The sequence below is a fragment of the Boleophthalmus pectinirostris genome, unplaced genomic scaffold, assembly GCF_026225935.1.
Source record: "Boleophthalmus pectinirostris isolate CB_2022bp ecotype Guang Dong unplaced genomic scaffold, ASM2622593v1 HiC_scaffold_9, whole genome shotgun sequence".
NCBI lineage: Eukaryota > Metazoa > Chordata > Actinopteri > Gobiiformes > Gobiidae > Boleophthalmus > Boleophthalmus pectinirostris.
Window position 1 is genome coordinate 13571701 of NW_026571541.1, and position 11446 is coordinate 13583146.

Sequence of the window (11446 nt, forward strand, 5' to 3'; positions counted from 1 at the left end):
ACAGAAGTCCATAACGTTTCTGTTCCTTTCTTCCTACTTTAGTATAGAAAGGACCGAAACAAGCCATTCCACAATACGTGAAGGGAGGAGTTGTTTCCATTCTCTCACTGGGCAGATTTGCCATCTTCTGTTCTTCTGTTCCACGTCTGAACTTCCTGCACTTGATACAGTTGTAGATAAAGGATGATACTGCTTGACTGCATCCCAGTATCCATATACCATTCGATCTCAGCTCGTTTATTGTCATGCCACGCCCTTGGTGTTGCACTTGTCGATGGTAGTGATCGATCAGCAGCTTTGCAATGTGACAGGTCTTTGGTAAGATCGCTGGGTGCTTGACGTGTGGATGTAACGCTGCATGCTCTAATCTACCTCCCACTCTGAGGATGTTCATGTCGTCCAGGAAGGGGTTCAATCGATAAAGTTTACTGGTCTTGTCTTTGATCAACTCCTTTCTTGATTGAAGCTCTTTGATTTCTTTGGAGAAAACTGATCTTTGTACAATGGCTATGATTGTAAGCTCTGCTTCTTGTCTTTCTTCAAGGCTTGTGGCTTCATTGCTTCTCTTTTGCAAGCCTTTGAACTCTTTCACAAATCTGACGAGCCTTGCGATAGCTTTGACCAATCTGGACCAACTGGAGAATTTCCAAAAACGTTCTGACAGAGAGAATCTACCTTTGTTGATGTATGGTGTACAACAACTTTCCGTACTTCTGGATCCTCTGCATCAAGTTCTCCCACCTTGATCTCTCCACTGGGAAGCTTCTCTTGCCAGAGAAAACTTGGACCACTAAACCAGTTGGAGGTAACAAGGTCTTTGGCTTTGAGTCCACGCGACGCATGGTCAGCAGGATTGTCCTCTGATGTCACATACTTCCATTGCATTGGTTGAGTACTTTCCTTGATTCGCTGAATCCGATTTGCTACAAAGACATGAAAACGTCTCGCTTCATTGTTAATATATCCCAAAAGAACTTGCGAATCTGTCCAGAAGAATTCCTGAGCATCTTCCAGCTCCAACTCTCCTTTGAGCATGTCACTTGTGCGCACTGCTACAACTGCTGCAGACAACTCCAATCTTGGCACCGTAGTTACCTTGGTAGGTGCTACTCTAGACTTGGCAAAGACAAGTGAGCAGTGGACTTGTCCTGCTTCACTGACAGCTCTCAGGTAGGTACAGACTCCATATCCTGAGACACTCGCATCTGAAAAATGATGGAGCTCATACCTTTGAACTGCTTGAAAATCCTTTGGAAGATAACATCTGTCGATCTTGACATCAGCCAGTTTCGTCAGCTCCAACAGCCAGGACTCCCACTGTGACTTGAGTTCACTTGAGAGTGGTTCGTCCCAGTCGGTCTTCTCGCGACACATTTGCTGAAGTATTTGCTTCCCAAGTAGAACGAAAGGCGCCACAAAGCCAAGTGGATCGTAGATGGAGGCTACAGTTGACAACACACCTCTTCGAGAAAATGGACACTCATTCACAACTACTCGAAACTGGAAATGATCCGAAGCAATGCACCATTTGACACCTAAGGCTCTTTCGATCTGTTGCTCTCCTAGTGCCAAGCTTTGGTTTCTTGCTGTGTCTGCACAGTCTTCTTTGGGCAGGGAATCGAGAACTTCCTGACTATTCGAAATGAACTTGTGAAGTCGCAATCCTCCCGTGTTGCAGAGTTCCTTTGCTTCGTTTACTAAACGGATTGCCTCTTCTTCTGAAGTGGAAACTAATAAGACCATCGTCCACGTAGAAGTTTCTTTCAATGAATCGTATGGTGGCTTCACTGAACTTGCCTTGACCCTCTGCGGCAATGTACTTGAGGCCAAAGTTTGCACAGGCTGGTGATGAAGCGGCTCCAAACAGGTGGACTCGCATGCGGTAGACAGATGGAAGAGAGTTAAAGTCTCCATTGTCCCACCACAGGAAGCGGAAGTAGTCTTGATCTTCTTTTCTGACTCTGAACTGATGAAACATGCGTTCTATATCGCACATCACTGCTACTGGACCCTTTCTAAATCGGCACAGGACCCCAACCAGAGAGTTGGTTATCTCTGGCCCTGTCAGCAGGTGGTCATTCAAAGAGACTCCTTCGTACTTTGCTGAACAATCAAAAACCACTCTTATTTTGCCGGGCTTTTGGGGATGATACACTCCATGATGTGGAATGTACCAAGCAGGGCTTTTGTCCAGTTCTTCAGATGGGACCTTTTCCGCATCACCATGTTCTATTGTCTCTTTCATGAATCTGGTATAATCTTCATGGTATTGTTTATCCCTTTCAAATCTTTTCTTCAAACACTTGAGTCTGTGTTCTGCACAGCTCCGGTTGTTTGCGAGACTTGGCCTGTCTTCCTTGAACGGCAATGGTAACTCACAGTGTCCATCTGCTTTCATCTTGACACCCTTTTCCATTATGGAAATGAAGCGTAAATCTTCTTGGGAGAAGTGAGAATCTTCAACTGTCCTTTCATTGAAGTCAGACTCTAGCACTTTAATCACATCTGTGGGCGTCACCACTTCTTTGACCTTTGTGCGACAGATGTAATGCACTTCTTTGGACAACTGCTCTGATGACTGAATTGGTGTCACTTCCTTGACAATGATCTTGTGGCTGCATCCAATAGCGTCTCCATAATCAACGCATGGATTAACACCTCCAACTATTGTCCAGCCAAGGTCGGTTCTTTGGGCGAAGGGCTCATTGTCTTCCCCCTGACACAACTTCTCTGGGTACCAGCACTTGCGAACAGTTGTAACCTATGAGCAAACCAACATCACACTCAATCAGCGGGGCGATCTCTTCAGCCAGGTGCTCTAGATGAGGCCATGATCTTGCTGTCTTTGATGTGGGAATATGACTTAAATTGGCAGGAATGAACTCTCTTGTATATGTCATGGGAAGAGGGATTCTCTTTGATGAATAGAAGCCTCTAACTTGAAGTCCAGACAGTTTCTGGCTGGGAACCAGTGTATTCCTTAGAAGACAAGGTTGAAAGCTTTAACTGTACATGTTTCTTCTCAGTGTCGAGAGCATCTGCCTTTTCTTGCAGAACAAATGTTGTGTCACTCTGGCTGTCTAGAAGAGCATAGAGAAGAATCTCATGTTCAGGGTTGCTTGTTGTGGATAACCAAACTGGAATGATTGTAGACGTGAGGTCACTTCTGTCACTTTGAATCACACGGTTTGATATTGCCTCATTTTGTATTTCTGTAGGCTTTGTCTCTTTAGGTTCTTTCAAGTCTTTCTCTTCTTTTTTCTTTCTAGACTCTCTGTCTCGTTCTTCATGCAAACACGTTGGGTGTTTCCCTTTACATGTATCACAAACTTTTCTCTTTTCAACATTTCTTGGATTGGTGTCCAAAGGTGAGACATCCAAAGCACAGTCCCTTAGTTTGCACAAACTTGACTCTTTCAGTTATGGCTTTATCCATGAATTTTCTGCATGTGTGTATGCTATGGTTTGGCTTTTCACAAAACACACATTTCCTTGCGTCAGATTTCTCTTCTGTGCTACTTGCTAGTACTTTGGCTCCAACACTTCGAGTCTTTGAAAATTTCACTTTCTCTGTGTCACTTGTCTTGAGTGCTTGAAGTGATGTCACTGGGTTGCACGCTATTTTGGCTTCTCTTGTGATGAAATCAACGAAGTTGTTGAATGTTGGAAAGGAACCGGTCTGCTCTTCAATCTCTATGACTTTCCTATTCCATCTTGCTATTAGCCAATCAGGGAGCTTGCTAAGCATTCTCTGATTTTCACTGCAGTCATTTAGAACTTCAAGACTCTTAATCTGTAACATCGCTGCTTCACATCCTCTCAGAAAGTCTGAAAACTCTCGCAGTTCAGTGCTGTCTTTGTTTCCAATCTTCGGCCACGATGTTAACTTATCTCTGAAGGCTTTGGCAATTACAAATGAACTTCCGTACCTTTCCTCCAGAGTGTTCCAAGCTGAATAATATGCTGAGTCTGTTCCCAACAGGAAGTAGCTCTCAACGGCCTTTCTTGCTGGTCCACCAACATACTTGCGAAGGAAGTAAATCTTCTCATTCACTGGGATATTCTTTCTGTCTATCAGCATCTGAAACGACATCTTCCAATCCCTGTACTTGAGAGGATCTCCGGTGAAAACTGCAGGTTCTGGTACTGGTAGACGACTGATGTTAATGGACTCTGCTAGAACTTGCGCCAATGCTGTGGTGCTATCTTCCGGCGTGGCTTGGGCTTTTGGTTGTAACCTTGTGAGATCTTGTGACCAGACGAATGGTTGAGCATTTGCATTGAGTTGTGAAGGTGCAGGTAGACTTGCAGATTTGGATTTTCTTGATGTAGTCTTATCATGCAGAAAATCTGATATTTCTTCATCTGAAGTTAGTTCTCTCTCATAAACCTTAAGTCGTGCTTTGGCCGCATTCATTTTCTTCACCATTTCCAAGCGTTCGAGCTCTCTGCGCTTGTGCTCTAATGCCTTCTGTTTTTCAGCATTCTCTGCTTCAAGGATCTCAAGTGCTTTTCTCTCTTGTTCCATTTCCTCCATAACCTTCAGAGTAGCTTCAGTAGCAGCGAGTTCTGCAGCTGCTTCCTGCTTCTTCACAGACAACCTGCTGCTGTGACTGGAACATTCACTTGAGCACTTGGATTTTTGAACAGCTGTTAACTTGAACACAGATCCAGCATCACTCCAGTGAGCTAATCTTTCAGGCAGTTTTTCCTTATCTTCATCGGCTGCCTGGTTTGCTCGTGCTTGCTGTATTATCTTTCTAGAGACAGCCTCACAGGTGTCTACTCTCCGGCGGGTGTCTGCATCAGGAGTTTCAAAACTGCGCAGCTCATCATAGGCTTGTTTCACTTCTGCTGAAATGTGTTCCATCTCAACGATAACGTCATATAATTTTGCACTGGCAGGTTCTTCAAGCACCCTTTTACCTTGTCTAGCTGCAGCTTTCCACTTATCATAACTGACTTTGAAGCGAGCCTGAAGCTTGGTCACTCTTTCTTCATGTAGAGCTTGGCCCTTTTTAGTGAGTGTTCTCACTCTTCGACTTCTCCTCAAACCCTCATTTTTACTTGTGCTTGGCTCTTGTGGGTTTGACTCTTCTTCAAAACATTCTTGCTGCTCAACAGCTTCAGTGTCACGGTCTTCTTGCTCCATGTCACTTAAGTCTGCTGTACTGTCGTAGTCTTAGTCAGTTTAACTCAAATATGTAATAAATAAATAATCACCCAAAAATGATACACTGCTTTTCACTTGTAGTAAACAGAAAATCACTTTCAATATAAAACTAAATAATAAAGACTTGACCTTTAAAGTACCTTAATGCACCTTTAAAATGAGCAAAACCCTTGTTATCAACTTAAAATTAGCTTAGTAACAGTCACTTAACATAAAACAAGCATTAACTTCAACTTAAACTTATTTTTAAACCACTGCACTTTACCCCTTTAAGCACTTAATAGAGTCCCTTTAATATCAGCAAGAATAATCTACTTCTTCACATTTAACTTGTATAAACGTGTTACTTCTTTGTAGCTCATCCACGCTGTACTTTTGGACCCCGATTGCCGTAGTTTTGGGTTGTCCGTGCATGCAGTTCGTCTTTCCATTGAAATTTGAGAGTGACGTAATCCTTAACGAGGTGCGCGCTACAAGCGCTCGTTGTCGGCTCAGCTCCGCAGCATCAGGCCGGGCTCTCGCTCTTCTCCTCCAGCGCGAAGCAGGCTGAGTTCTGACTGTTACTCCCCTCGAGTTTGAAACAAGGCTCAAAATCGTTCTTTGGTTTCAACGAGCATTTATTCGGACTGGAGTCTTGTACATGTCTTTACATGTAAATGAACCTTAATGCCGACGCATGCTGTCAGAACTATAGAAAGGAAAAAATGAAACTTAAAATTAACCCTCAGATACAAAACACAGTCAGAAAAGTAATTACACAATAAAATAACACAAAATGTACCTCATTGGCCACATCCACTCAAAGGGAATAAAGTCTTGTCCTTGTAAACTTTTAACTTAAAATAAAATGTCCTTTTGGCTCAGAGGTCAGAGCGTAGCTCCTCGTGTGGCTCTCAATTAAGACTGTGCAGCCGTAAAAAACTTCCCCTCGAAACAATATGTAATTGGAAGTGGAGCAAATCAACCAAAATAAAAATGAAATTAATTAAAATGAACTTACAGGAAAATTAACTTATTTATGCTATATATTGCTTTTTAAAATAATTTACTATATATCAATATGAATATAATTTAATGTTATAAAACATGAACTTAAATGTATGACAGTTGCCGCCAACGGCAGCTACACATACTGTACAAGGAAGCTATAATTCCAGCTATAGTCCTGCTGATCCAATATTATAATTTCTTACCCATTGTGAATGCAAAAAACTAAAATTAATGGACAATGATTTTTTGTTTTTGTTTTGTTTTTTCTTTTTGTTACCATCTTCTAGAGATATTAGCTATGACAATGATGTAAAGTGCGTTTTATCAAGAAGGGATGGAATTATATATTGATAGCAGTAAAATAGATTTGGCGTTTGAAAATATTACTATACTAAACTGCCTCCAGTCACTTTCTCAAATGGATCTGTTTTTGCAAATAAAACAACTTAGCTTACCCGTGGACTGCTGTCATTTGGTTTCTCCTGGATTTCACGTGTGTTTGGATTGTTTCTAAGTGAAACAAAACTTTTTTCCTGAAACAGTTCGGTGTAGGCCTCCATTGCAGACAGGGCATGCCGAGGGGAGGATTTCCCTTTTGAGGTTGTTTTGGGAGACGGAGTGTGACTTCTATAAAAGAGAGCCCAAGACAAGTTAGATCACTGTAATATGAATAAGAAGCTTGTCAAGTCAAGTCTGTAACTTCTGTAACTGTTTACCTGCTTATGGATGCAAAAGAGGACTGACGGTTATCAGAATGTAAGCTTCCTTGGATGTGGTTAAGTGCATCTTCTAGAGTTGGGACATTCTTTTTAGTAGCTATAATACACAAGGACAACATCAGTAACAAATTTTAGAAATGAGTTACAGCTAGTGTTACCATACGAAAATTGCTTTGATTTGAAAACTAAGGAAAGGGCTCAACAATGATGAAAAAACACACATCCTAGAATAACAGAATGTAATTTTCAGCATAAAATAATAGAGCTTTCACTAGCTAGGACCATGCCAACAATGACATAGTGTGAAGAAGTTTATTGATAATGTACAAAGCGGGGCAGAGATGGCTGGGTTGAGACTATGGGTGGGGGCTCTGTCTCAATCTGCAATTGGCCCATCTGAAACGGGACCCCCCTTGTAAGGGTCTTATGACTGAAAGACAAAATAGGGGATGGGAGGGTGGGGTCGAGTTAGCTGAGACAAACGGGGATGATGGGAAAGGCTGCTACATATAGGCTTCTGGGAAATTAGAGTCATGGTTGAGGTGAGTTGTGGTTCGCTGGTGAGAGGAGAGGGCGACTGAGGCATGGTCTCCTGAATCAAAATTACTTTGAAACTGTTCAGCATCGATAGGCTACTTTTTAAATTTTTAAATTTTCAATATTGGTTTGAATATCAATTAGTATCAGATTTTTGATACTTATGACGAACCCAAATTGCAGCATATTACTAACATTGTCTGCGCCTTTGAGAGAGAGGTAGATGTGCTCTTTGAAAGCGCTCTGTAGCCTCTTGTACTTTCTGTCTTCGCTGCTGTAGTGCATTTTCTCTTATGCGCTGCTCATGGACATCCCATTGTTTCCGTCTCTCCTCCAATGCCCTGAGTCAAAAACATAAGCACCCAGAAAATACTTTAACTGATTAAATTTTGCTAACTTGAAACATGAGACAGTTCCTAGAGATACTTTCGAAACACTCATTAATAAATTACAGGTGGCAGTCACAGACATAGATGAGAGAGGAAGATAATGTTATTTCACAGGGTCATGAACAAGCACTCTATTACTGGGTCTCAAGTGTTCCGAAGTCTAGTTTTAAAGGTCCTATATTACGCAAAACTGACACTTGTGAGGTTTAAGCCATGTTAGAATGTTATTTCATCTTCAAAAACATATCTGGAGTTGTGTTTTCTTTCAATCGTACATTGTTGAGTAACTCTTTATTATTATTGGTCTACATATTCAAAGTTCATAATGCTCTGTTCCACCTAGTGATGTCATTTTCACAGCTACCTTTTACCCTTTTTTTTACTACAAATTGGAAATTCAAAGGCTGAAATGATCCAAATGATTCTACTGAAAGTGTATGGAGTTTAAAAACATAGTGGAGCACTTCCTGTATCACCCCATGGCATTATAAGGTGGAACAGAGTGTTTTCTTTTGTCTAATATGCAGGGTTTGTGTTTTTTAAACATGTGTGAATGAAACAAAACACAACTCCAGCTATGTTCCTGATGAGGAAACAACATTATAACACAGATCAGAAAATAGCATAATATGGGTTATTTAATAACAAACTACAAATTCAACATGACTTAACATTCAGATTAATTCCAGTGAACCTTAAATATTAAAATTCACATCAGATGACATTCAGTGTTGCATTTTAAATCAAATTAATGATGAATTAATTATGCAACAAGTTTTGAAAAAGACTGATGTGTTATTCTCAAAAGTAGCAGATGTGTGCATACTTTCAACAGCACATTCAGTTTGGTTGCTTAATTCCAGTCATATTCACCATGAACCCTGCAGCCCTGCACATACCAGCCAGTGTCTCTCTCTGCTGTGGCCTCCAGTTACCTTGAGAACAGCAGATCTATTTCCAGGTCTAGACTGCAATCCTGTCAAGCTCTCTTTTGCCTCTCAAAGGTGTTAAACCAGGACAGGATCATAAACTGTCTGCTTGCCCGTTTGCAAATATATTGCGAAATTCAGATGTGTGCATTTTTATAGATAATGACAAGGACAGGTAAATAAATAAAATAAAAATAAAATGAAAACACTGACTTCCTGCGCCGTTGGGTTTCCAGGAAGAACTTGCGCGCCCTCGCTCTGCACAGCTTCTGCTCTTCAGCCAAAAACTGTTTCTCCTTCTCCAGGTTCCCATTGATTAATCTAGAAGTTCTGGGGGAAAACATGCTAAAGAAAATGTCCTCAAATGAACTTGATACATTGGCTTCAACTACAGCGAATATCGCTTTTTTTTATTTATGTTTTTTTTTTTTTTACATTTCAAAATTGTTACGTCAGACATTATTTACAAAACGGGAGCAACTTGTGTACTTATGCGTAATGGAGGATACGAGTAGAAAAAGTTCTCATCCAGAGCTTGCATCCTTCAAAGCGACAGATATCACGTCGGACGGTATGCTAGTTATTTTAGCTTTAACTTGCTTCTTTAGCCAGCGTCAGACAACATTGTGCTGTTCGTTTGTCATTTTCGCATCGCTGGTCACTGCACGCCTTTTCATTCAACATCAGTCCCCGCGTTGGATAAGTTTGGCAGCGTATAAAGTACAAACATATAAACTGTTCACTGTCTGAGCTGATTTCTCTGTGTACACTCCTCCGTGTTAGCAACCATCGACGCACTTCCTTGACAACGGCGATGAGGCGTAATCCCCACCATGACCACTAGAGTGCGCCCATGGCACCCAGGCGACACCTAGAAAACCTGCTAAAAGCAGACACGCAGAAAAGGCACAACAATGGAAGACTGTTAGGGTGCATATACAGTCTATGGGTACGTGCGAGGCTTTTTCACTGCAGCAGCAACAGCTACAAATAACTAATTGTCTTAAAGGTGCACTATGTTATCTGTTTTAGTGTTGGATATGCTACACGCTCTTCTCCATGGAGATGAACATTGCCTGGAATTTTCCATAGTATGGCATTTATTCAATTACGAAAGCGTTTTTTTTTTTTTTGCCTATCCACAGATCTGACCAGTAACTTCATAGAGACAGATGAGTTTAATGCCATATTGTGAAACATTCAGTCTTTATGTAGACCAGCAGGCCAGACCCATGCCAGGGAGGTACACTGTTAAACTTACTAATAGTCACACTAAAACCTTAAAATAAATTGTTATTATATTAAAAGATTACAGCTAGTGTAATTCCCATGCATTGGTAGACATAATCTGAAAGACAACGTTTAGTCTTTTTCAACACTTACCCTAGATCCAAATAGTAATTTGTCTAGTGGATTAACACTCACACAGTGTGCATGCTCTGATTCACTATTACATTTGATGGCACGGTGAGTTAAGAGGATTTGGTAAATGTGCTTTTTTTTAGATTGCTTGTCCACTCAGCCATAGCACAGTAAATAACCTACTATGTGCTTTGGTGGACTATAAATGTCACTGTGTAAATCTAATTTTTAGATAGAACAATATAATTTGACCTCAAATATTAATCTTAAATATTACAGGGAGATGATGATGTTTCCCCCATCACAGTACAACTGTTTCTGATGATGGCACTATATTCCACGCCCCACCCACCGGGTGTGCCCCATCTGCCTCTAGAGCTGAGTGGGACTCACACAGGTGCGTTGTTCAGGGACACAACGTGTGGACATGGGCTTTTGTCCAACAGCAAGGCGCCAGAAGGTGAGCCTCATCATCCCTTTTTAAGACCCATACCCACAATTCCTTTGTGTAATGCTAATGCTTATCAATGCATACTGTCTCTTTTGTTAACATCCTTTTGCCTTTGTAGCATGACCATCAGATGAAATCTCCCTGGTTTGCTGAGACAGAAAATCATACAAGTGAAGTCAATTAAGGTAACATAATGAAAAATATGACCATAGAGAAAATGTATTTAGGAGATGGATGAAATAAGTTGGGTAAATAATAATGTGATACCCCAACATTCTAAAGAGACTATCGTTTAAAACTGAGGGCTCAGTTTTAAACTATAACAGTTTTCTGTGGTAGGATTTGTATTTAAACTGTCAGATACATTTTTTTTGACCTGGTTGAATTACTTGGCCAATCCATATGAAACAAAAGTACGATATATAAAATAGGTGCATATTACAATATGGTTCTCAGTGTAACATTCTTATTAGATCTGGTCACACTTCATGTTGTCCCTTGACAATATAGTTACTTTGACAAACACAATCTTTAATCTTTAATTAAACAATGTAACAATGGTGACTTTAGAGATTACAGCTTCTATTATTTGAGGCTTTAGGGAAAATCCTGTTAGGCTAATAAAGACTGAAAGATTGTAGTACATTTTCCTAGTGCACAATGAAGAACTAGTTTGGGCTAATTCTTCCTTAATGCCATTAAAGGTTTAGAGCAGAGTTGTTGTAATTACTTTATCCATTCACAATGTACTGATGTGGAAATACAGTATTGACTATCTCTCAATATGTGTTGGGGAGTGGCAGAGTGGACAGCTCCAGTTTGACATGGAGCAGATGATGAGGCTGTGGGCGGTGTTACACATGCAGCGCCACTTCTAATTCAGAGGAGACCAGCTG

At 40.8% G+C, this 11446-nt stretch overlaps 1 protein-coding gene across 1 annotated transcript; it reads right to left on the bottom strand.

Moving 5' to 3' along the window:
* Positions 1-5759: 5759 nt before the first annotated feature.
* Positions 5760-9081, bottom strand: LOC129407266 (centrosomal protein of 126 kDa-like). The gene is made up of 5 exons (XM_055147866.1): positions 8951-9081; positions 7615-7760; positions 6880-6979; positions 6619-6790; positions 5760-5861 (listed from the first exon to the last, which is right to left on the bottom strand). The coding sequence occupies exons 1-5, from the start codon at positions 9079-9081 to the stop codon at positions 5856-5858; spliced, it is 555 nt and encodes a 184-aa protein (XP_055003841.1). The 3' UTR covers positions 5760-5855.
* Positions 9082-11446: the final 2365 nt, after the last annotated feature.